Source organism: Agelaius tricolor, unplaced genomic scaffold (genome assembly GCF_023055355.1).
Source record: "Agelaius tricolor isolate 1412-34295 unplaced genomic scaffold, bAgeTri1.0.p SCAF_3, whole genome shotgun sequence".
NCBI lineage: Eukaryota > Metazoa > Chordata > Aves > Passeriformes > Icteridae > Agelaius > Agelaius tricolor.
Genome location: NW_027269263.1, coordinates 9,449,029 through 9,476,368, shown reverse-complemented (window position 1 = coordinate 9,476,368; position 27,340 = coordinate 9,449,029). Strand labels below are relative to the sequence as shown.

At 35.9% G+C, this 27,340-nt stretch overlaps 1 protein-coding gene and 1 long non-coding RNA gene across 2 annotated transcripts; one reads left to right on the top strand and one right to left on the bottom strand.

Moving 5' to 3' along the window:
• The first annotated feature begins 217 nt into the window (after window positions 1-217).
• LOC139588652 (uncharacterized) lies at window positions 218-1,942 on the top strand. Its single transcript, XR_011678766.1, has 3 exons — window positions 218-356; window positions 1,643-1,690; window positions 1,842-1,942. It is a non-coding gene; the product is annotated as an uncharacterized lncRNA (long non-coding RNA).
• Window positions 1,943-2,865: 923 nt separating this feature from the next.
• Window positions 2,866-27,340, bottom strand: SVOPL (SVOP like). The gene is made up of 12 exons (XM_071424319.1): window positions 27,269-27,340; window positions 27,040-27,164; window positions 25,733-25,796; window positions 24,190-24,315; window positions 22,716-22,844; window positions 21,082-21,155; window positions 18,325-18,527; window positions 17,000-17,111; window positions 16,528-16,609; window positions 15,078-15,167; window positions 14,531-14,697; window positions 2,866-2,947 (listed from the first exon to the last, which is right to left on the bottom strand). The coding sequence occupies exons 1-12, from the start codon at window positions 27,338-27,340 to the stop codon at window positions 2,866-2,868; spliced, it is 1,326 nt and encodes a 441-aa protein (XP_071280420.1).

Here is a 27,340-nt window from a genome sequence, read left to right as displayed (position 1 = left end):
AGTGAGGAATGTGATACCCATGGTGTGTGCCCTGAGATGGTCTTGCCTGTTTATTCTTTAGAGCCCATTGGAGTGCTGGCCTGGATCTGGAGGAGCCACTTAGCCTGGAGTTGTGAGATTTTTTTCCTGTCAGAAATCCGTGATTGGGATGTTCTTCCTGGCTGTCACAAAGGGAAGGAACAGCTTTGAAGTTGTTTCAGCCACATGCTGTGGATGCATCCCCTGAAGACCAGTTCAGGATTGTTCATCTGACTCTGCCCCTGATCCATGGCTTCCAGGGAGTCTCCTGGTGTTGTGGATATACCCAGAAGAAGATATTCCAACACGTGCTTTTTGAGCCAGGAGTTCCAAACCCAGTAAGTTGCATTCTGTGTGAGCTGTCCCAGTGGTGGGATGGGAGAGGGAACACCCTCACACTGCTGTTTGAGACATTACAGCTGGGAATTGGGGCCAGCTGGGCATTTTAGAGCAGTGAGGCCACAAGGTCAGCCTTGATCTGCATCCCCAGGGAATGCTGAGGCATCCCGTGCCTGTGGCGTTCGGTAACACAAGCCTGATGTGGAGCAAAAAGAGGAGGGGGGAAAATTTTTGGGTTAATGGGAGGAATGGAATTGTGATTTCTGGAATGGAATTGGTAGTTTGGCTTGGAAGGGACCAAAAAGACCCTCTGGACTCTGTTATCCCATCCTATGGCAAAGAACACATCCAAAACTGCCTCCTCACCTTCATGGAATGGCAATGGCTTTTGGGAGCTCTGGAAGGAGCACCTGGAGACCAGTTAAAAATAGAAATGGGATTGTTTTGGCTGCTGTTGGATGTTGTTTTCTCTTTTCAAGATGTTCCTCTGATTGATGTTTTTACAGTAGATTTCTAGGCCTCATTTGAGGGTAATTCCAAGGATTTGGAATTAATTGGAAAAGAATGAGGGAAAAAAGGTGACACTGATTCATTTCTAGTAATTCTAAACTTCTCCCACAATACCATTTTGGGGGAAAGCTGGTTAAATTATAAAGATACGGAAGAACAAGTGTTGTAAACCCCCCTGGCTCTCTGACAGAGCAAAGCTTCCAGTAATCCCAGTAGATCTCTCAGAGAAACTGTGGGATCATGAGGTTTTTCAGGAAAGGAGAACAAGGACAGAAATGAGGGAATAAGTTTCCAATTAATAATAATTTGATGGGCGTAGGAATGATTCCTGTATGTTTGATGCTGTCCTTCATATTCCTGGAATAATTCTAAAGTACTCCTTTAAAAAAATCATTTAAATTTGGGAATTCATATTTGAAAGGAAATGATGCAAAATAAATGCAGGGAGAGGTCCTGGAATTGTGGAACGGTTTGGGTGGGAAGGGACCTTTAAGGATCACTACATTTCATCACCCTGTCATTCCATCCACTAGCCCAGGGTGCTCCAAGCCCCATCTGGCCTGGCCTTGGACCTTTCCAGGGATAGGACAGCCATGATTTCTCTGGGTTTATGGGTACAAGGGGAAAATTTTTAGTAGGAACTTAGATGTTTTTGTTGCTCTGTCCAGCCCCAGCAGGCCTTTGGGGGGCAGAGGGTGTGGGAATAGGAGCTTTGTTCACTGCTTCAGTCTCTGATGGTCACAAACACCTTGAATCTCCTTTGTTCTGTCTGCAGGCCTTTTTGTGAGCACACAGGTTACCAGACCAAACAAGCAGATGCCAGGTAAATCCAAAACTGGTTTCTACCCAGAGTTAAATTTCCAACCCCGTTTCAGTGCTCAGCACAGGGACGTCCAGAGGGTCCCACAAGTCTGTGTGTGCTGCCCAAGTTTGGAATGAGCAGGCTGGTGACTGTCCCTGTGTTTGCTCCACAGGATGAAGAAGCCAACCCTGCTGAGGAGGGAGATGAGCATATGTGGGAGGATAGAGACAATGGTCACCAAAAGCTGGGGAAGGCAGAAGTTGCCTTCCAAGGAGAGGGACGCATCTATCCTGTTGGAATTCAAGCTGTAAGACCAAAGGAAAAAAGGTTAGATTTGAATTTCTTACTCGGGTTCTAATGTGCCATTGAAGAGATTTCTAAAAAGCTCATTATCTGTGATGGGACCTTGGAAAGACAGGAATTGAAGCTTTCTAAGTGGCCTGAACCTGCCTGCAAGTATCCACATCCAGCTGCCAATTTGTGTTTTTGAGTAGAGCTGTGATAAGGCCACGTGGAACTGGACTGGAACAGTGGAACTGGCCACTTTTAATGAGAAAAAAACCCTTATACCCCCAGTGTCTTGGGGTCAGTTAAGAAGTGTCTTTGAAGCTCCAAGGGCAGTGAGAGTCCTAGTTACTGGCAGCTTTGGCTTCAGAGAAATCCTGCAAAATAGGCAAATTCAGGGGGTGGCAGCCCACTGTCAGCCAGAGTGACTGGATGTGAATGGTGGATATTTTCTGTGGGGAAAAAAGCCTCATTCCTCCAGTGTGTCAGGGTCAGCTCAGAGGTGGTGTTTGGGGCTCCAAGGGCAGTCAGAGTCCTATTTGCTGGCAGCTTTGTTGTGGGAGAAATCCTGTGGCAGTTGTGAATTTAGGAGACAGCACCCCCACTGCTGGCCAGTGCAACTGGATGTGAATGGTGACCATTAGCCTTGGGGGAAAAACCTAATTTCCCCAGTGTCTCAGGGTCAACTCAGAGGTGGCATTTGAGGCTCCAAGGGCAGTCAGATTCCTAGCTGCTAGCAGCTTTTGTCATGGAGAAATCCTGCGATGTTAGCGATTTTAGGAGGTGGCACCCCTCTGTTCCAAGATGCGACTGGACACAAATAGTTGCCATTTTCTATAAGGAAAAAACTTCTTCCCCCAGTGTCCTGGGGTCAAGTAGGAGGTGGCATTTTGGCTCCAAGAGTAGTCAGACTACCCGTTGGAAGCAGCTTTTGTCTTGGCGAACTCATGCAATGCTGGCAATTTTAGGAGGCTGAACTCCATGATCAACCAGCTGTGACAGGAGACAAAAAATGGTCATTTTCCATAGGGGAAAAAACTTGTTCCCCCAGTGGCCTGGGGTCAGGTCACAGGTGGTGTTTGGGTCTCCAAGTGCAGCTAGAGTCCTAGTTGCAGGCAAGATTAGTTTGGGAGAAATCCTGCAATGTTTGCAAATTTTTAGGTCGGCACTCCACTGTCGTCCAGGGCTAGTGGCCACAAACAGATGCTGTTTTCCATGGGAGAAAAAAAGTAATTTCCCCAGGGTCAGCTCAGAGATGACTTGAGGCTGTAAGGGAATGCTTGGTCCTAGTTTCTGTCACCTTTAGTTTTGGAGAAATCCTGCAAAATCTGAAAATTTTTAGATTGGCGCCCCACTGTCATCCAATGTGAGCGGCCGCAAATGGAGGTCATTTTCCATGGGAGAAAGAAGTGATTTCCCCACGGTCTGGGTATCAGCTCAGAGGTAGTGTTTGGGGCTGTAAGGGTGTCCAGGGTCCTAATTTCTGGTGTCTTTAGCTTTGGAGAAATCCAGTGTAGTTTTCAAATTTTTAGGTTAGCACCCCACTGTCGTCCAGCGCGAGTGGCTGCAAATGGAGGCCATTTTCCATGGGAAAAAGAAGTCATTTCCCCAGGGCCTGGGCATCAACTCAGAGGTGGTGTTTGGGGCTGTAAAAGTCTAGGTTCCTAATTGCTGCCCTCTTTAGTTGTGGAGAAATCTAGAGAAGTTTGCAAATTTTTAGGTTGGCACACCTCTATCATCCTAGTGAGTGGCCACTAACAGAGGTCGTTTTCCGCAGGAAAAAGAAGTTATTTCTCCAAGCTCTGGGTATCAGCCCAGAGGTGGCATTTGGGGCTGTAAGGGTCTGCAGTGTGCTAGTTGCTGGCACCTTTGGTTTTTGGAGAAATCCTGCCTGGTTTGTGAATATAGGAGGCTGCCTCCTGTTGTCAGTTGATGCGACAGGATGTGAATAATGGTCAGTTTCCTTAGGAAATAGATCTCATTCCTACTGTGTCCTGTGGTCAGGTCACAGGTAGCATTTGGGGCTTCAAAGTCAGTCAGAGTTGTGGGAAATAGTAAAGGGAAAAAAGGTTTTTAGAAACTTGGGAAATGTAGGCTTTAGAAACAGAAAGAGTAGAGAAACATAGAATTAGTTTTAGTTGTTTTAATTTGAAGGTAGAAAAAGTTATAATAGTATAGTAAGCAAAGATATGAAACAATAGTTTGAGTTTTAGGCTTGCTCAAGATAGATTTTAAGATTGTAGAAAAATGTGTTTAGCAAGACAGTAGAAGGTTTTAAGCTTAATAATGGTGTACTGTTAATAGAAAGAAGATAAGTATTGTGTGAAGTAAGTCTATGAGTATTTTTAGTAATTGGTTAAAACAACTGTCTGTAAAATGTTTTTGGTTTAAAAAGTTTTTAACTTTAAAAGGTTTTTAACATTAGTAAAATGTTATTGGTTAAAAAGTTTTTAAGATGCTCTGTAACAAAGTAATCTTTGGCTATTGTTGGGTGTATGTGATCTTTATTTTTTTATTGTCTCAGCTATGTAATGAGGTTGATTTTGCAAATAAAGCTTAAGGAATGTACTCTAGCAATCTTGTTTTGTTTGTGAGGGGAAAAAAACTCTGCAAATGGTGCCCCTTCATAATCTTCAGTATAAAACCCTGGGACATCATCATACTAAAAAACTCAAACAAATAATAAATGATAGCAAGCTAGCTTCTCCTTATTTTGAAAATTTAGTGAAAAATATTTTTAATTCTTATAGCCTCATCCCAACAGATTATCATAATGTAACTTCTCTGATTTTACCTAATTCACAATACATTTTATAGGACTTAGAATAGAAAAGACTTCTCAACAAGTTATTTAAAAAATAAGTGAATAGTCCTTATACTCATTTTACTATTACTCAATTAACTAACAAAAATCCATGTGACCAAACAACTATCCTACCTAAACATGTACTTACAGATATTAAAAATACTACAGGAAAAATGTTATTCACCATTGAACCAACCAATACTCATGTAAATGCTTACTCTACAATGATACAAAGTGAGTGAAAAACCTACAGTACTTGTTAAAATGAACTAACACAAGCTGTTATAAAAAAGTATCCAAACAAACAAACACACCCCTACATTCCTAAAATCCTTACTTTTACTAATACAAATGAAGAATACAAAAAATTATTCTAACTTTACCTAACCAACTTCCAACTCTTCCTCAAATACTTTCAGCTTACAATAAACTTAACACCCCACAATACTTTACTAAAATATGAACGAATACTTTTAGAGAACAAATTACCGAATCTCAAGAAAAATAAAGAAAAAAGCCAATAGAAAGAAGACAAGCAAGGATTGTGTGAAGCAGGTGTACCTGTACTTTTAGTAACTGGCTAAAACAGGTGTTTGTAAGCTCTAGCAATATGCTATTGGCTAAAAAGTTTTTAAGATGCATTGTAACAAAGAAATCTTTGGCTGCTACTGGCCGTGAGTTTTGCCATCTTCCTATTGCCTAAACAATGTAATGAGGCTGATATTGCAAATAAAGCTCACGAGAGCTGTGGGGGAGAGTGGCAGAAACTGGAGAGGAAATGCAGCATCAGAGCTTTCCAAGGAACACCTGGCAGATCAACCTCCAGGACCTGTGAAAAACATTTTTCAGCTGACTTGTGAGTACATCTATTCCCGTCTTCCACTGACAGACCTTTCAGTCATGGTCAGGAGCCCGTCTGGATGGAAGGACCCCTCTTTTTTAAGGGATAAACAGATAATGAAGACCTTTCCATGATTTTGAAGCATTTTTAGATATGAGAGACTTCGATTTAAAAACATCCTTTAATAATTTACCAAATATTACCTAATTCCAAGAGCTGATTTTGCAGATTTTTTTGTTGTTGGTTTATTAAAATTTAGAGCAATTTTCAGCACAACGAAGTTGACAGGCAGAATAACATCATCAGGCTCTGGTGTGGTGCTGTGCATTGAAGATGCTCTTTGCCTCTTTGCTGTGTACATGTGCAGTGAGTAAAAGGCCTCCTTTTGCCTCTCACCTGCTGAGATCCTGCCTATCTGTCTTTGTCATAGGGTGGCACTGCACACTAAAATATGGAGGACACTCCCAAAAACTAGTCAGTTGTGTTTGCAGCAGGCCTTTGACAAAACGTCTGATCATGTGGTGGATTGTTAGGCTGCCTAGAGTCTTTTTTATTTGTTTTCTTTTTGTAAAAATATTGCTGTTTGGTTTTTTATGGAAAGTTTTAACTACCTGAAGAGAGTTGCTTATATGTGATACTATCCCAAAGTACCAGGAAACAGAAAACAGTTAAAGAGAAGTTAAGGAGCAGAACAAAACGGTGAGGGAGACCATTCTAGTAACAGAAGTGTGATCAGTGCACACAGTGATTCTACAGTAGCAGAGAATAAAAAAAATAAAGAGGTGCTGTCACCACAACCTGAAATCCTAAAGATCCAACTTCACACTCAAGTTGTTCTCCCTGTGGAAAACGCTGAGAAGAGTGAATGTACTCCACATCCAGTTACTTACCTGTCTGCTGTAAACTGCTTGAGAATCATTCTTTTCAAATAATCCACTTGAAAAATCTGACTCACCTTTCATTTTGTGGTCTTAAATATCACCCAAAAAATGATCAGAAATCATCACTGCAGTGTGGTTGGAGATCCAAGTTTTACTACTTCCATGCAGATCGTATTTGCACAAAAAGTTGAGGAAAGTACTACATCCTTTCAAGCTGCTATGGCAGGGACTGTATCTGCTTTGTGTATTTCCCCCCTTTTCCTCAAATCACTCAATGATTTTCCTCTTTTTTTAAAATATTATGTATGCAGTGTCACTATTGATAGCACTAGAAATAAAGAATCTTCATCTTACTTCCCAGGAAAGGTAGAAAACATCTGTTTATTGAATCATAAGAAAGGAAAGGTCCTTGAGAAATTTACCATTTGTTTACACAAATAATAGCTCGTATGGTGTTAAATTGCATTTTTTTTTATAATGGAAACGTTATGGAGAAGCAATGAAGATCAAATGCAGCTCACACGAAGTGACAGACAGCAGGGGTCTATTTTTCTTTCCTATCCAGTTCAACATCAAACATTCCTCTCATTTTACTTGCTAAAAATAGGGAAAGAAAAAATAATACATTTAATTAATAAAATGCACATAAACCTCAACAGGAATGGATATGGAAAATAAAGTGTTTGGATATGTCCAAAAGGTCTCACTTCTGACAGGTAATCCCTGTTTTTGAAGGGATGGGTTTTTTAATTCTGTTTTGGAAGCCCCCCTAAACTAGCTTGATAAAACACCTGTCATGCTCTAAATAATATGGATTATTAAGAATATGGCTGCTAAAGAATATGGATTATTCTTAGCCTATTGTCACAATCATATTTTGTGAAAAATCCCATCGCCAAGATTTCTTTTCCAGGGAAGTTGAGAAGCCTCAGAGAGAAAGGAAAACAATATTATCTCATTTTTATTATCTCATTATTTATTATTATTATCTCCTGTATTTTGCTGCTTTGGAATGCAGTTTGGAGATTGTTTATCCAACGGGTCATTGTTTGATTGCTTTCATGTGAATTGTTTTGACTTAATGACCAATCATGGGCCAGCTGAGTCAGGCCTCTGGCAAGAGAGTCACATGTATAATAATATATATTATAATATATATGTTATATATTATATTATATATACTATGATATAATACTATAATATCATAGCATATATATTATATTATTATATGCTATATATCCTATTCTATCATAAAATAATAAAATACAATACTATAATATTATATCATATCATATATTATAATAATATATCAGAATTATATATATTTTATATATTAAAAATATATATTTTATATAATACATTAAAATAAAAAAATATATTTTATATATAAATTATATTATATAATAGTATATATCTATTATATTACAATACATAAATATATATAATATATTATATCATATTGTATCATATCATATAATACCAGAGATAATATAATATAATATAATATAATATAATATAATATAATATAATATAATATAATATAATATAATATAATATAATATAATATAATATAATATAATATAATATAATATAATATAATATAATATAATATAATATAATATAATATAATAGCTAAACATACTTGGTATATAATACATAAAATACAATATGCATTACATAACATTATATAAAACATATAATATATATTATATATAATGTATATGATATATAGTATTTAATATATAATATATCTAAAATGTATACTATTATATTTAAAATATATATTATATATAATTATATAATAGACGATAGATAGTATATATAATATAATATATATAATCATATTCTATTACATTATATTATGTTATAATATTTATTATATGTACTATAATATATATTAGATATAATATTATAATTATATATTAAATTATTATAATATATATAATGTACTATATGATATAAAAATATAAATTATATATATTCATATCTTTATATATTATATCAGAGATAATATATTAATATAATATAATATAATATATGTTATATATTATAATATATAAAATACATTACTATAAAAAAGATTATAATTATTGTAATATATATAACTATGTATATATTAAAATGATAATGTAATATATTGTAATATATTATATTATGTTATATATATAAAATAATATACATTATTTTAATTATATATATTAAATATATTTATATATAATATAGCTAATAAATTATAATATTATATCATAGCATAATATTCTATATTTTATTATATATTATATAATGATATGCTATTCTATTATATGCTATTATATGCTACTATGTGGTATGGTATTATATTATTTTATGATATGATATTATATTATGATACATTATGTTATAATGAAATAATATATAATATATTTATCATAATTTTACGTATATTTTATTTATTATGTATATTATATGTAGTACTATAATTATATATAATATTATAGAATATATATTAATATTATATAATATATATTATATATAATATATTATATGAAATGATATCATAATAAATTAATATCATAATATAGTAAGATATCATATTAGATTATATAATATCATAATACATTATATTATTATATAAAATATAATATAATTGTAGAGTATTATATATTTTTATAAATTATTATATTATATACTAATAAGAAATTAAGTATATAATATGTATTGTTATATATATTATTATATTATATATTTTTATAAATTATTATACATTATTATATATTATTATATAGTATGATATTATATTAAATTATATTATAATATATTATATTATAATATACGATATTACATTATAATATCATAACAAAATATTTGATGTATTTTATAATTTTATGTTATGTTATGTATGCTATGATATTATATTGTAATATATTACAGTATATTATGATGCATAATTTTTATTATAGATTATATGTATTATAATATATTATATTTTTTCATAAATTATACTAACAATATATAATATAATATCTATTTTATTATACGTATTATATTACAAATAATAGAATGTCAAAGGACAATATAGTATATATTATATTATTATATGCTATATTATGTATTTTATGCTATTATACTGTATTATCGTATAGTATGTTACAGTACAATATGATATCATATGCTATTATATTGTGATATAATATAATGCAATATAATATAGTTATCGATTATAATTTTCTATTTATTTTATATATTCCATATTATATTTATTGTAAAATATGTTATTATAGTACATAATATCTAATATATATATTATAATATATATGGTACAATTTATTTCTAATATATTATAATATAAATAATATTATATTTTACTATTATATACATAATAAAATATATATATATAATAGTATATATAATTTTTATAATTTTTATAATTATCTATATTATTTTAATGTATATTATATTATCTATTATAATATAATATATATAAACGTATATTAATATATATTAACGTATATTAATATATGTTATATTATATGATATATATTATAATATATAAAGAATATAATATTATAATAAATATTATATATATTATGACCAAAAAATTAAAATTATACTGTAATATATTGCAATATATTAATATATTATATTATTATGATATATATAATAATGTATATTGATATAATTTTATATATATATTAGAAATATATATAAGTAGTATATCTAATATAATGTAATATTATATCATAGCATAATATTGTATATTTTATTTTATATAATTTGACATGCTATTATATTATATTATATTATATTATATTATATTATATTATATTATTATATGATTTTTTGATATGCTATTATATTATGATACAGTATGATATAATATTATATGTAATAATTTTGCATATATTTTATTTATAATGTATATTATATACAATATTATAATTATCCATATTAAAATAGAATATATATTAATAATATGTTATAATATATTATATATAATATATCGTATCATATCATAATATCATAACATAAAATATCATTTTATAATATATTATCTATTACATTATTTTATATTATATTATTATATGCTTTATTATATATGATATTGTGATATATAAAAGAATAATATATTATAATATACAATTTTGATATAGATTATTTTATACAATAATATAAATTATTATAAATATATATTAATAGGAAATTTAGTATAATAATATGTATATTAATATATATTATATTATTTTATTATAATATTATATATATATAATATTTGATATAATATTATATAATATAATAATATCATAGCAAAATATTTTATGTATTATATTTTTTAATGTTATATTATGTATGTTATGCACTTCTATTGCATTATATTATAGTATATTATATTATGATGCATTATGATATGCTATTATATAAGATATACTATAATATATAATTTTTATTATAGATTATAAATATTATAATATATTATTATATTTTAATATCTAATATACATAAAATATATATTTTATTATATATTATACTACATATAATATTATAGCTCAATATAGTATATATTATATAATGATATGCTATATTATATATCATATGCTATTATATGGTATAAAATATAGTATAGTATAATACGATACATTATCATATGCTATATATATATTTAATATTAATTATATAATATTTTAATTTTATATATAAAATAAAATATATTATATATGCTATAGTATATATAATATTTATAATTTCTATAATTATATTATAGAAATTATATATTTATATATTATTTTAATATACATTTTATCTATCATAACCTTTTTATTAATATAATATAGCATAAAATAATATAAATATAATATATATTCAGATAATATACATTAATGTATAATAATATATATTCTATTATATTCTATCAATTTTATAAATATTATTACATATAATAGTGTATATTTTGATCTATATATTAAAATTATAATGTAATATATTGTAATATATTAATATATTTATTTTTATGTTATAAATATAATAATAATAGAAATATAATAATGTATTTTAGATTTATTTATATATATTATATCTAATATTATATTTTATCATATTAAATCCTAGCATAATATTCTATATTATATTATATTTTATATTATGATATGCGATTATTTTACATACTTTTATATGTTATTATATTATATTATAGTATTTTATGATACGCCATTATATTATGATACATTATGATCTGAGATATCGTAATAATATATCATATTTTTTATATATTGTATTTATTATGCATATTATGTATAATATTATAATTATATTTAGTGATATAGAATATGAATTAATAAATTGATAAGATCTATATTATATATAATATATGATATAATATCATAATTTAATATAATATATATTACCTATTACCTATTACGTATTATATATTATATATTATATATTATATATTATATATTATATATTATATATTATATAATTATAATACAATATAATAAATATTTTTATATAAAATAATAATAATTATATATTAAAATAATTATATTAGTGTAATATAATAACACAATGTAATATATACAATATATTATATTGTATTATACAATATATATGATATCTAATACAACATAATATGATATATAATATAACATGATATGACATGATATGACATGATATGACATGATATAATATAATATAATATAATATAATATAATATAATATAATATAATATAATATAATATAATATAATATAATATAACATGATATAATATAATATAATATGATATGATACAATATAATATAATAAATTTTATTACAGATAATTATATTAATATCTATTATTACAATTTTATATTAAGATGAAATTTATTAGGTAATAATATATATTAAAATATATATAATAATATTATATTATATGTTATTATAATATATTATGTATATTACATTACATATGGTATTATATAATACTATCATAGGAAAATATTTTATGTATTATATTTTTTTGTGTTATTACGTATGTTATGCTATTATATTTTATTATTTTATAGTATAGTATAAGATGATGCATTATCATTAGCTATTATATTATGATCTAATATAATGCAATATAATAAACTTATTTATTATAATTTTATACTTTTTTATAGATTCTATATTATATATTGTAAAATATCTATATTACTATAGTGCTTAATATAAAATATATATATTATAATATATGTTGTATAAGTTTTTGTAATATAATATAATATAATTTTTATTATATTTTAATGTTATATATAAAATTTAATAAATATAATATAGTATATATTTTATAATTTTTATATATTATTTTAATGCATATTACAATATCTATTATAATCGTTATATTATTATAATATAAAATAGATTAATATAATATTAATTAATATAATATAAATTAATATATATTAATAAATATGATATGATATGATATTATATTATATGTTATAACATTTATAAAATATATTATTATAATAAGTATAATTATATTTGATATATTATATATAATTATATCTAATATATATCAATATAATAATATATATTATTATATATATAAAATAATAATATATTATATTAATATAATACATTACATTATAATTTAATTATAGAGATCATAATATATATTAATATATATATAATAACGATATATTTATATATAATATATCAAATATAATATATATTATATCATAGCATAATAGTCCATATTATGTTATAGTAATATAATATTATATTTTGATGTCCTATTATATTAAATGCTATTATATGCTATTATGTGCTATTATATTATAGTATTTTATGATATGCTATTATATTATGGTACATCATTATATAATATATAATAATACATCATAATTTTACATAATTTTTATTTATCATGTGTGTTATATATAATGTTACAATTATATATAATAATTAGAATATATATTAATATGTTTTAATATATATTATATATCTTAATATTATATATTTTAATATTTTAACATAATAATATAATAATATAATAACCTAATATATTATATAATATATTATATTATTATATACTGTATTATATATGATATTATTATGTGTTATATGATATCTAATATAATAAATAATATAATTATAGATTAATATTTATATTTATAATTTGAATTATATATTAATATAAGATTTTGTATACAATTATATGTATTGTAATATATATTATATTATTATATATTATTATATAATATATATTTCATTATATAATATTATGTAATATATTAATATCATAGCAAATTATTTATGTATTCTTTTTTGTTATATTATGTATGTTATGCTATTATATTGTATTATTGTATATTATGATACATTATGATATGCTATTTTATTAAGATACACTAAAATATAATATATAATTTTTATTATATATGATATATATTTTAATAGATTATATATTATTCTAAATTATAATATCTAATAATATATAGTATAATATATATTTTATTATATATACTATATTACATATAATATAGCACAATATAGTATACATTATTTTATTATTTGGTATATTATGTATTTTATGCTACTATATTTTATTATAATATAGTATTGTACAATATGATACATTATTATATGCTATTATATTTTGATATAATATAATGCAAAATAATACAGTTATATATTATGTTTATACTTTTTATTCTATATTATATATATTGTAAAATATTTTTATTATTATAGTACATAATGTATAATATATATATTATAGCATATACGTTATAATTTTTTCTAATATATTTTAATACAAATTATATTGTATTTTACTATTATATATAGAATATATATCTACTTTTTATAATTGTATATATTATTTTCATGTATATTAAAATAGATATGATATGATATGATATGATATGATATGATATGATATGATATGATATGATATGATATGATATGATGTTTCACAAGAAGCAAGCTTTGGGCAACAGGGATAAGAGTGCTTGAAGCTGCTGCAGCAACACATTCCTGTGAGTGCCTGACAGGCTTGAGAAACCTCAGGAGAGCTGGGTTTGGATTCTGGCTGCATTATCACCTACAAGTCCCTAACAGCTTTTGGATCCACAGGAGCTCCTGGAGGGGTGGTACCCACCTGCAGGGCCCTGCCCCTGGTCTCGATGGGCAGTGTCACTGCAGAGATGGCACAGATGATGCACACAGAGGAGAAGAGACACAGGGCTCCCAAAAACGAAGCACTCATTAGAACCTGCAGGTCAAAGAACATCAAACAGCAGCTCGTTGGTGTGGGGGGGCTGGCACTTAATTAGCAATTAAGAGTGGACAAAGGGTCACAAGTGCCTGAGAGATTCCACAATAGAAAAAACAGTATCTTGTGAACTTTAAGATCTTTCAGAAAGTATCAAATATTAGTGAGCTGAACTCTGTGATGAGAGTTACTCAAAGCTGCATCTGGCAAGGACCACCCAAGTACTCTGTATATGGTGTTGGGAGGGAACTGATTACATCATCCCTTTTTTTTGGATGAATTTCAGGGACAGCTCTGTATTTGATGGCATCTGTGAGAGCAGTTGGCACGTCAGTAGTGTTCAGCACAATGTTTACCAACATTATCAAGCATGCTCTTACTTGTGATATAAATGGAGCCACCATTGCTCCCACACGACACAATGCCCCACTTGTCCCCATCCCCAGTGCTCGCATTGTGGTGGGATAAACCTAAAACAGGCCAGAAATAAATTGGATTAGTGCAACAGCAATCTGCAATATCTGTACTTTTCTTTTTATTTTTAAAATTTTTTATCAGAGAGACGCATTGTGTTATCAAGGGCTGCCAGTGCGATAAGATATGAAAAGGAATAAAAGCTCCTTTGGGCCTCATTTGAGCCATTACAAATCTATCGTTTTTTGCCCCAAGTAAAGTTTTAGGGCAAGTCAAAGTTGGATGTGAATCCCCTTTGTTTAGCATTTGTTTAACACCACTACCACCACTTTATGTCCTGGCTCTATGATCAAAATCACAGAGGTTAGTTTGGATGCTATAGGAAAAATTTTGTTTTTACTGCTGGGCCCCCCTCTATCTGGGAAGCAGGAAGAAAAGATATTGTCTGCAGCATTCAAGTCTGCCTATTCATTTTTATCAACAGCACCTTTGTTTAGAAGGAAGAAAAAGAGCAACAGATCCCAGTAAGAAATAGTCAGGCTTAAAAAAATATGCTTTGTGCTGTTTATCTTTCACACCTCCCCAACACCTGTGCCAATGAAACACTTAAATGTGAATTTTACTGAACTTTTAGTCCTCTTAATATCCACAGATTTTAGCAAGTATACACATATAAGCCTTTTTTAATACTTTACTGGGCCAAGCAAATTGAGTAAGTTTTAAAGAATAGTCCAGGCACTTGGCTCAAAAGATTTTGATCATTGATTAAATTGTGAGTAGAATTGATTTATGGTGTGGCTGTTACAGCAATGGTCTTTACATCAACAGTAACTTATTCAAAACTACTAAAATTGTGGTATTTAAGCCAGGTGCAAGTTTAAATATTACAGTGCACTATTAAAAGTGCAAGGGAGCTACTTCTGTTTGCTTTGGATCACTTTAGTCAATTAACAAGGAAATCCATTTAACACCATACAATCTTTTTTTAAAAAAAAGAACAACAAAAAAACCCCAACAATTTAACCTTAACTCACAGAATTCATGGCTCCAAAGTTGTGTGAAAGAAAAGTTCTTTAAAGGATTAAAACCTTTTGCAGACAGAACATAGCAATTTCCATTAAGTGAAAAGAATCATAACCCCATATACTACCTCATACAGCCCCTTAAGTGCTGGAAAATGTTCCTTTTGGTGGTAGTCTGTTTTCTCACTGGGGGAAAGATTGTGGGTTTTGGAAGACAGTGGTACCCAACATCCTCAAAAATAATGTTTTATAGGAGGAGAGTGACAGCTGGCTTAGTAGGGCACGCCTCTTCCATCTACTCCTGTCATCTCCAAGCTGGTTTTCTGATTCCTTATTCTACACAAATGGTATTTGAAGCCTCCAAGCAGCTCAACATACCTCAAGGAGAACCCACCTCTGCCGTGTAAATGTAGATGGTGTTGAAGTTGGCCGAAACCAAGGCACGCAGCATGAAGAGAAAGCCAACCATGCCTGCCCTGGAGAGAAAGCCATGTGGAGCAGAGTTAATGTCACCAAGCAGCATCAGCAGAGATGCCAGAAAGAAAGAAACAGGGGAAAAAGGGAATGAAAAATGTAACTTCTTTCCAGTGCATGTTGTTTACACATTTTTTAATTTTCTGGACTGTGCCAGAAAGCAGCTTGTTGGATGCTTAGGGGAAGCCATGTGGGCTCAGTAGTACAAGCAAGCCCCTCTGCACACCACTGCACCACAAAATCTGCTGCCACAGCTTTCCCAGGAAAAGGAGAGCCAGTCAGAGGCTTTTCTTACACCTACAAGAATTACTGGCCTGACAGACTGGTGACCTGAGAATACCAGAGGTCCTGCCCTCAGCACTGCATACCCTCAAACAAGACCCATAGAGTACCTTGAGGTGCAGATATTAAGGAGAAGAAAGAATAGAGCTGTACATCCCATGGTGATACACAGGCTTAGACGTCTTCCGAGGAGATTGATGCTGAGAATGTTCACAGGATTCACTGGAAATAAAAAGGAAAACCATAAAACATTTGATGATCTAACTGCAATGATTGTCTGCCTTGACAGACCTTACACAGTGTGACTCAAAGATACCAGTCTGCATGCCCAGTGCCTACCAAACATCCTGTAAAATGCACATACCCTATCATTCCCTTCCTGCACCCAAAGTTTGTGATTTACCCCCATGCCCCTTGTGTTTCACCCGTCCCCTCAGATGGTGAAGCCCGTGCTTCTCTGAAATCGGCTGTGCTGAGCCAGGACACCAATGTCTGTGCTGAGCCATGCAAAGAAGGCACGGCCGGGTGAGCAGCACAGGCCTGGGTGGTTTTGCTCCCTCTGCTGTTCCAGATTGCAAGGCAAGACATATTCTTTTACCATCTGTATGGCAGATTATCTTTTGTGAAGTGGGCAGTTTGCCTTATCTCTCTCTCTGAGTGATCACAATCACTCCTCCCTTGCGAGGGGACATCTGCTGATAACAGGCTATTGAATGTCACTGCATGACTAATAAGAACTACAGCATCCCATCGGGAGATGCTCCACCCAGAGGGAGGAGCCAAGCATTGCTACCCAGATATAGTCCAGAGGTTCTGAAACACCAGCACGGATTCTATTGGATTTCCCAGAGGAACAGCTGTCTATTCTTCCATTGGATCTTCAGAGGAAGACTACACCCTTTTCTACAGGATCCCTGCTCCAACAGAACCACACCTGACACTCCAGGAGGGCTGCAGCCACATTTCCAATTGGACTGCTACCAACCCCTTGACCCACAGGGTGTCAGATTGTGTTCTGATTCTGTCAGTGTTGTTCTAGTGTACTGCATTGTTTATATTATCCTTTTATTTTTTATTTTCTTCCCTAATAAAGAACTGTTATTCCTGCTCCCATATTTTTTGCCTGAGAGCCCCTTAATTTGAAATTTATAGCAATTTGGAGGGGTGGGGAGGGTTTATATTGTCCATTTCAGGGGAGGCTCCTGCCTTCCTTAGCAGATTCCTGTCTTTCCAAACCAAGACACTCTGCCCACAAACCAGCCTGAGGTGTGTCCCACTGAGTGCCCTGCTCAACCAGGAGCCACAGGCTTGTGGTCTTGTATATCCCAGAAGCTGCCAGCAGTGCCCATTTCATGTCAGGCCCTGTGACCAAGTGCAGGCACAGCTCAAAGCTTTGCAGCAAGCACTGTGAGGTGGGAATGGGGGAAGGGTTTACGTGCGATCTCCCCAGCTGTGCTGATGATCATGCTCTGGTAGGCAGCAGGCCCAAACAAGCGGCAGTGGCAGGGGCTGTGGCTCTCCTCAGAGTCATCGCTGGAGTCCTGCAGCGCTGGGGCTGCAGAGCCACACACAAGGTCCCGCTCCAGCAACTCAGCACTGGCCAAGATGACGCCGTAATAAGCGAAAGCTATGCCAAGCCTGTGAGGAGAAATGCTGCAGTGAGGTGTAGCTGTGGTGGGGAAGGTGAGGAAACTCATATGCAGCAGGTTTGGAGTGTCCTGGAATCTCTGCTGTCACTGTCAAATTTTATGAAAAATCCCTTCACCAGGATTTTTCTCCTGAGAAGCCTCAGAAAAGAAATGTAAACAATAATTATCTGATTGCTTGGAATGTGGTTAAGGAAGTTGCTTACCAACAGGTGCATCTTTGATTGGTTCCATGTGAATTGTTTTTACTTAATGACCAATCACAGCCAGCTGTGTCAGACTCTCTGAGTTTTTCTTATTCATTCTTGTCTAGCCTTCTGATGTCTCCTTTCTCTTTCTTTAGTATAATTTTAGTATATAATTTTCATATAATAATATATATATTATTATTATATGAAAATTATATACTAAAACTATACTAATATACATATAATATATATTATATATGTAATTATTATATATATGTATATGTAATTATTATATGAAAATTATATACTAAACTATACTAAATATACATATAATAATATAACATATAACATATAATATAATGTAATGTATAATATACTATATACTATATATGTTACATATTATATATGTTATATATATGTGCAATATATGTAATATACTACAATAATATAATATTCTACAATAATATAATATACTACAATAATATAATATAATATAATATAATATAATATATAATATATAATATATAATATATAATATATAATATATAATATATAATATATAATATAATATAACATATTACAATAATACAATACAATATATTACAATAATACAATACAATATAATATATCAGCCTTCTAAGAACTTGGAGTCAATTCTCATCTCTCACCTCATCCTGGGGACCCTCACAACAGCACCACAACAATTGGTGACCACACTCTGCTGCTGCTTGCACCAGCTCTGCATGATGGAACCCCTTAGCCTGAGCAGAGAGGTGGCTCAGGCATCCAGCAGGCCACTGGTCACCTGTCCCATGGCACTCCCCTCCTAGCTACATCCAGGCACTGCTCTTTCTCAGTAAACCTCACCCCAGCTCATAGCTCAGCTTTGTATTGGGTTTGCATGGCCAGGTTTTGGCAGTGGGTTGGGATTACAGGGGTGGCTTCTATGGGAAGCTTCAGTCCTCCATGACTGACAGATCCCATGCCATCTGTCTCCAGCTGCTGACCAAGGCTGTGCCCATCAGCAATACTGGCGGTGCCTGGGGGATAACATTTGTTAGAACAGGAAAAAACTGTGCAAGAGCAACAAGCAGCCAGAAAGAAGTGAGAGAGAAGTGAGAAAGAAGTGAGAACATGTGTGAGAAACATCTCTGGCATGAGAAACACCCAAGTCAGTAAAGAGTGAAAGGCAGGAGGTGCTCCAGGTGCCAGAACAGAGATTCCCATGCTTCCCATGGTGAGGCAGCTGTGCCCTGCAGCCCATGGAAGTCCACAGTGGAGCAGAGATCCACCTGCAGCCTTTGGAGGTTCTCATGCCAAAACAGGTGGGTGCCTGAAGGAGGCTGTGACCCCATGGGAAGCCCGTGCTGGAGCAGGCTCCTGACAGGACCTGTGGGTCTGTGCAGAGAGCAGCCCATGCTGGAGCAGGTTTGCTGGCAGGACTTGTGACATCCTGGGGGACCCAGGTGAGGGCAGCTTTGCTTTGTCATTAGCAAGTAATTCAGAATACACCTGATCATAAGCAGGCTGAAAAGTAATTTTCACTTTTTTATCCCCCCTGGCAGTTTCAGAAATGAGCAGCAGAATTTGGGCCACGAGGGAAGGCAGGGAATGCTGGGGGGGATGGAAATGCAGACCTGAGAACATACCAGGAACTCCTGGGACAACTAGGAGACAAAGAAAGATTCAAAAAATCAAAAATATATTTCCTAACATTCATAGAAGTCAAGGGGAAAAAAAACATAAAAAATTCAAGGCCTGACTTCACAATATTTCGGGTTGATGGGTTTCCACAAAATTATTATTTATACATTTCCATTCCAGAGAGCAAAGCCAATGAAACATGTATTACCCTTGCATACAGCTACTGGGAACACTGCATATGAAACCTGTCTCCTCAACTTTAGTTTCCCCCAGGGAGTAGAACTGGTAATGGTGAATATGTTTCTGTCTCAGCAGTCCTTTGGCCATCCTTGGGGAGAATAAATTTTCCCCAAGCAGGGAAGGAGAGCTGCAGGCACACAGCTGGTCCCACTGCAGTCAGGTGTGGGCTCTGCCCCGTGGCTCTCCCCTGGCTCCTAGGAGCTGCTCTGTCTTGAGGAAGGACTCATAGCACCATCCTGGAAGTCCAGCCCTTTTCTGCCTAGCTTAACAGCAACCAGTCAGGGTGTCTGAGGTGTGGTCTGAAACAGGACAAACCTATGGTGATCCATGTCCCTTCAGCTGCCAGGGATCTGCAGCCACCATCAGAGGCAGAGTGGTGTCCTGTTAAAGGCAGAGTCAATGGGAGAATTCTGCTCCCTGCACACTGTCAACCAAGAGAATGAGCTGATAAGCAAGAGACAAAAAAAAAATTACCATATGATCCATATCTGCAAAGTGGTTCTGAGGTATTTGGGGTGGATGAGGTCCTTGAATCTTCCCCTTCTTTCCTGAAAATCATACAATAGAAATAGAAGTTTCTATAAAGGCATCTGTGAGAGCAGTTGGCACGCCAGGCCCTCCTGTGCTCCCCCCCTGTCCCCAGGCTGCTTGTGGCACAGAGTCACAGATGGTGCAACCCAGCACCCATCAAACCTCCAGAGAGCAAAGCCCTGCTTCCCAAAACAAACCCACAGGAAGCTGCATTGCAAAGGGTGGAGGAGGGGAGAAGAGAGTCTCTTGAGCTCTCCTGGCCCCAAAGGATGCCCAGATCTGAGCAGTCTGGTCCCACTGTGACTGTGATGGTGCCAGAGGGGGCCCTGGTTGCTGTGGGGGGAGCAGCATTGCTGGGACTTTTGTTAGCTCCCGCTGCCCTGGGTGCTGCTCTGCCTGTGAAGCAAGCTTTTGGACACATACATCTTCCTGGGGAGCCTGAAGTGCCAGTGAGCAGAGACTGGCAGGCACTGGGGGCCCTGCCTGGCCTGCTGCCCTCCAGGGTCCCACCACCGAGGGGAGACAAGTTCACAGGGATGGTGTGGGCTGACTTTATTTTTATTTTCCTCATTATTGCTTAAACCTGAGAGAGGGCAAAACTAATAAAAGCCCTTCCCACATCCAATGTGGGTCCATTACGTAAATTCAATTAAATTACAGGGAAGCTTTAATCCTAACTAATTCCAATACAACAGCAGCATCTTGCATGAATTGCTAAGGACAATACTCAGTGCCTGTGGGGTTGAATATGCAGGAAAAAAAGATCCAGGAAAGGGATTTAAAAGAGCTGAATAATTTTGAGGCCCTGAACAATAGATTTGTCTTATCTTTCCGTCTTGGGGGTCAAAGGAGCCACTCAAGTCCTCAGTCAGCAGGGCCCAGACTGGATGAGAGGGGGAGAAGTCTGGGGGGAGACTGCCCCCCCTGCAGCACCCACACATGTTTGGGCATTTCAGTCCAGCAGCTGCTCAGCTGCTTACAGGTACATGTGGTGCTGTCAGTGAAAAAGTCTCTCCTCCTTGGACCCTCTTCTGCTGGTCTGTGGCTCCACTCTCAGGATCTGTGGTCCTGGGACACAGTGGACAAGCCAGGCCAGGGGCTTGGAGAAGCCTCTGGGAGCACTGGGTTGACCTCATGGCAGGATCCTTGCAGCCTGCCCAGTCACAACACTGAGAGATACCCCAAGGGACAGTGCCCAGATCTCATGGCAGAGGGAACACCCCTGCAGGATGGGTGGGCAATAAGGAACAGCATGCTTTGCCAGTAGGGAAAGGAAGCAACTATTTTCTTAGCCCAATATTTTTCTGAGCAAACACAAACCGAGAAAGAAAAAAAGAGCAGAAAATTCCATTCCATTTTGAAGGCCAAGGTTACTATTTCTCCAAAAGAAAACTGACATCTTCATCATTACTTTCAGCAGTTGTTTGGAAAAGAATCAGGCAAGGAGGACAAGAGAGGCAGAGCAAGATGTAGTTGGCAGTTCCACTCCCTCCCTGAAGCCCAGATGCTGGCAGCCCTCCTGGGATGGATGGGCTGGAGATCCTGGACTCACCTTGGTCTGGAGAGCCTGGACTCACCTGGGCAGGCTCCCTCAGCTCCCCCTCTGGCACAGCTGCCCCGTTGATCCTGGCTATCCTCTGCAGCGTGGCCAGTGCAGCCCCCGTGTTCCCCGTGGACACGTTGTACCGTGCCGACTCTGGGATGAACTGCAAGCAGAGCAGGAAGCCTTGCTGCACCTCTCCTGTCCTACTCACAGCTTCACAGCATGCCCAGGAGCCTGCTCAGGTTGGCACAGGGCACTCCATGAGCTGGGGCAGCCTTGTGTCTGTCCTTCCCTGCCCAGCCATGCCCTGGGGTACTCTGTGTGCCCCAGCCCCCAGTTCCCCATGCTGGGGGGCTCACCCTGCCAAACAAACCCATTTGTTGGTCTAGCTCCCAGGGGTCTGCCACTTGATCGGGGTCAAGCACTTGTGAAAGGTGAAAGGCAAGGACACAGGTTTAACAAAAACAATCCTGAATTAATTGACATTCTAAAATGAGATGAGGCACCTATTACTTGCTGAAGCAAAAGTCTTGGAAGGCACAACAAGGCCATTTTAATAAGAAAGAAGAAGTGGTTGAAATGTAACTCGTCACTAGTATTTGGTGCTCTTTCCAAAATAAAATAGTTTTTTAATTAAATTACTCTATTACATGATAAACAATTACATCTATTTCACTCAAATGTAAATTAAAGGCCTCTTTTTTAAAGGTATGTATACTAACTCCGTCTTTTCTTTTCCCCTGGATGACAAACTTCAGCTATCCAAATTTTCTGGCAAAAATAATCAGGGAAACTAAACATCCAGGTTATACAGGTGTACAATCTCAGCAACCTTACATTTGCCTGCCCAGGTAGCACCCCAGATGGAATTGTGCATTCACCCAGCTGCACGAAGAGCTTTTACATCTCTAGAGCCTCCATCAGCCACAGCTCAGCACTGCAGTGCCCATGAGCACTGTAAGCAGGGATTTTCCACACCACCCTCCACAAACCAGATGGTTCTCATGTCCAAGGCTGGTTTTTCTGAAGCAGGAGGAAACCTGGGGAAACTGTGGTTTACCCTGGCACTCTGTGAACACTTCACTGAGGCTACTTTCCTCAGCCCTAGAAAATGTTAATGAAGAGAGTGTGCTGTGCCCAGCATTAGACTGAAGGTATTATTTGTCATTTTTTTCATACTATCTAGCCTGTCTTCCTCTTGGTACCTGGCCTGTCACCACAATCCCTGGGTGCTGCTGGCAGCCTGGACACTGGAGCTTGGGCTGCTGGAGGGCTACAGCAGACCAGTAAAGCCAGGCCATCACCAGCAAGGTGGCATCTCCCAGAGGCTGGACTGCAGCCCTGCCAGGACTTCAGGACCTTACCAAGCTGCTGAGTGAGAGGACTGAAGAGGAGAAAGGAGAACACAAGAAGAGCCCTAAGAAGAAGGGGAGGAAGGGCAACGGTGCCTGGGGAGACATCAGGGCAGTGGCAGTACAGCAGGGAGTGGAGAGTGGAGATCTTCCTACCTTGAACACCAGGATGAGAAGGATGCCAGGGATGGAGGCAATTCTGATCAACCACCGCCAGCCGATGGTTGGGTTCACCACTGATGCCAGGCCAATGATCAACAAGGATCCTGCCAACCAAAACACCTTTCCAAGGGAAAGCAAGGGGTTAGAACATGAACACATGGCAATGATTTGTTTATTTTCTTCCCTTCTGGTCCGGTTCTGTGCATAGATGTGGAACTGTGCTAGGAAATGCTGAGGTTCAACTGAGCCATCCTGTGGCTGTCTGAGAAGCTGGGCTTGGGTGGGAGGGCAAAGGGAAAGACAAAAGATTGGGGAAGGACAGTGAAGGTAGTCTTAATCAGCTCCAGGTGAAAACCAATAATTTGCTGTGGATGCGCCTGTACTTAAAGCCACTGCTTTTGTCCTTTCAGTCACTTCTCTGCTAATGCTCATGCTCACAAATTTTCCTTTTGTCTAGGTCTCTGCAGGGAAGCAGGAGATTTACAAGCTCAGGATTCAGGAGATTTACAAGCTCAGAAGGCAAAACCAGGCCAGATTTCCACTGCTGAAAGTTGGTGGCTCTCCAGTAGACTCAATGCCCAGCTATACCAACAGTGAATCTGGCCTCTGGTCTGCAAGTACATTCCTTTCTGAGGTTCACTTTTTGCCATTAGGAGACACATCCCTTTCCAGGGAACCATCCAAGGGAGCTCAGCCAGAAATCACAAAAGCTGCAGCAAGTTAATTAATATCCTGTGGACAGAAATAACAAATTTCTGGGGAGAAATACAAGATTGTTCTTCCATAAACCTTTGTGTGTTTCTGATGACACTTTGGTAATGATGTCCTGGGATCAGGTTGCAGTGAAAAGTAAATTTTCCCTGACACATACAGTTTGGTTGAGCAGTGGGATGAATTTGTGCACTCAGAGGTGTCACCACTGACCATCTGCACATGCAGCAACTGCCCACTGCAGAAGTCTGCAGTAAGCAATGACCCAGCAACTGGGCACAACCCTCCCAGCATGCATCAGGCCAAATTTGGGGCTATATGTGCTAACCCTCCTGTGCAAAGCCCCTGGCAGAACCTGAGCAGGGAGAGGAGCAGATTAGGACCTCACCTGGGAGTCACTACATAAACCACTTGTTATCTCTGGGGGTCCAAAGAGGAGGGAGCAGGGATACACCTCAACTTGGAGTGGGCTGGGAATGCCACCAGCTCTGGTGCCTGCCAGTCCATCAGCACTGGCCCCATCAGACCAGGTAGTCCCATTGTCAATAGGACAACCAAGACAATCTGGGTGTCAGCCATCACTCAAAGTCCCTATGAAATGTTTGGAGCATCAAATCATCTGAGAAGATATTGCCTCTCTCCTGTGTATGTCTTTAATAGCACAGATGCCACACTTTGAGGTGCAGGAGGCAGTGTACACTCACTCAGACCCAGACAAGTGGGATTAGTCTGGGAGAAGTGCTGATGTGCTGGAGACGTGGCTTCCAAACTGTGGTGGGACAAATCTCCTGGGACTTGGAGACAGAAGGAATGTGCTCACTTTTACCTGAGATAAGGGCAACATGTATCCCCGGTATTTGGTGGGCAAAAATTCCGTTTTTATGATAAGTCTAGCAAAAGAGGAAAAAAAAAAGCAGAAATAAGGTTGCAATGAGAATTTCCATACAGATCAAGTAACAGTTCAGCTCACCTCACAGAATGAATACCATCCCTCTTCCACCTTGAGCATCCAGAGACAAGGACTCCCTGTTCAATATTCCTCCTGCTCCAGCCCCAAATTACATGCAAGGGAAACACAAGGCACAATTCCTTTCCAGCCCATGGCTGTGGGATACAAGCAGGTAAACACTGCAGTCCATACATCAGGAAACCTATGGGAAGGTCCTGTGGGGTGACTGAGGTGTCAGCACAGGCATAGATATGTTCATAGAAATGAACATTTTAGTAAAGGGTTTTTTCCATGAAGTAAGGAAAACTCTGTTCCACTTTTTAAATGGTTGGCATGCCCTTGGGGCATGGGGCTTGTGGCACAGGCATCTCTCAAGGTCCCCAGTGTGAATTGTGTTTCCTTAGCTGGACAGGGAGAGAGAGGTGGCAAAAGGCCCTCAGTGGGTCCTTCTGTCTCAGCCAGTGAAGTGTTTTATAAAATGTTCAATTTCCTTCCATCCTCATGAGGCTCATGAGCAGCCTCCATGGCCAGGGAATGGGGGCCCTCCTGTGAGGGAGGCTGTGCCAGCAGCTCAGCAGATGCATGACTCAGGCGTGGGTGCCTTCTCCCAACAGCACCTCTCTCCCCTGTGTCCTTTCCTTCAGCAAAGGCCTTTTGGGTCAATGTGACCAGTTTGAGGCTTTCCTTTGTGGGCAAAAATCAGGAACCATGGATGGTGCTGAAATGTTTGATTTGTTTCCATAATAGAGTCAACAAAAAAACCCCTATTTTTCTAGGCCCCTAGTGAAGTGGTTGTTAATATTGTGAATTTTTCTTCCTCAAATCCTCCTTTCTGCCCCAACAAGACAAAAACTTAATTTCATTGGGAAAGTTTCATAAAATTCAAAAGTAATTTTCTACTTAAGCAGAATTGTTGTGACTTTTTTTTTTAAGGAGGAAGCATCTGTTACCTAATTGTTTTTATATGTGCTTAATAACCCCTCTGTCACCAGTTTAATGCAAACCAGCTGCCCCCTCTACTCCAGGCCTCAGGAGTCGTCGGGAACTGCAAATTATGTCAGTTGACTGGGATTTAGGGCAATTACAGAATGGCTTTTTGTTTGAAGGTGATGTGGGAATTTGGTTCCCTTTCCCCTCACAGCCCCTCCGTTACTCTCTCTGGAAGGCGGCTGGCACAGCCTTACCCTTGCGCGTGGCCCGACACGCCGCCTCCCACCATGGCCCGCAGGAACACAAACCAGGTGTAGGACGGGGCAAACGAGGTCAGCAGGGAGAAATAGGCTGCCCAGAGGAAGGAGAGCAGCAGGATCTGCAAAAGGGCAGGAATTGGGGTCATTAAGGCACAGGCTCAGCCAGGTGCACGGCTCCTGTGGAGCGCAGGAAAAGGACGCGCGGCCCCCAGGAGTCACTCACCTTCCAGCGGCCGTACCGGTCGGCCAGGAGCCCGAGCACTATGCTGAACACCATGTAGCCAAAAAACACCAT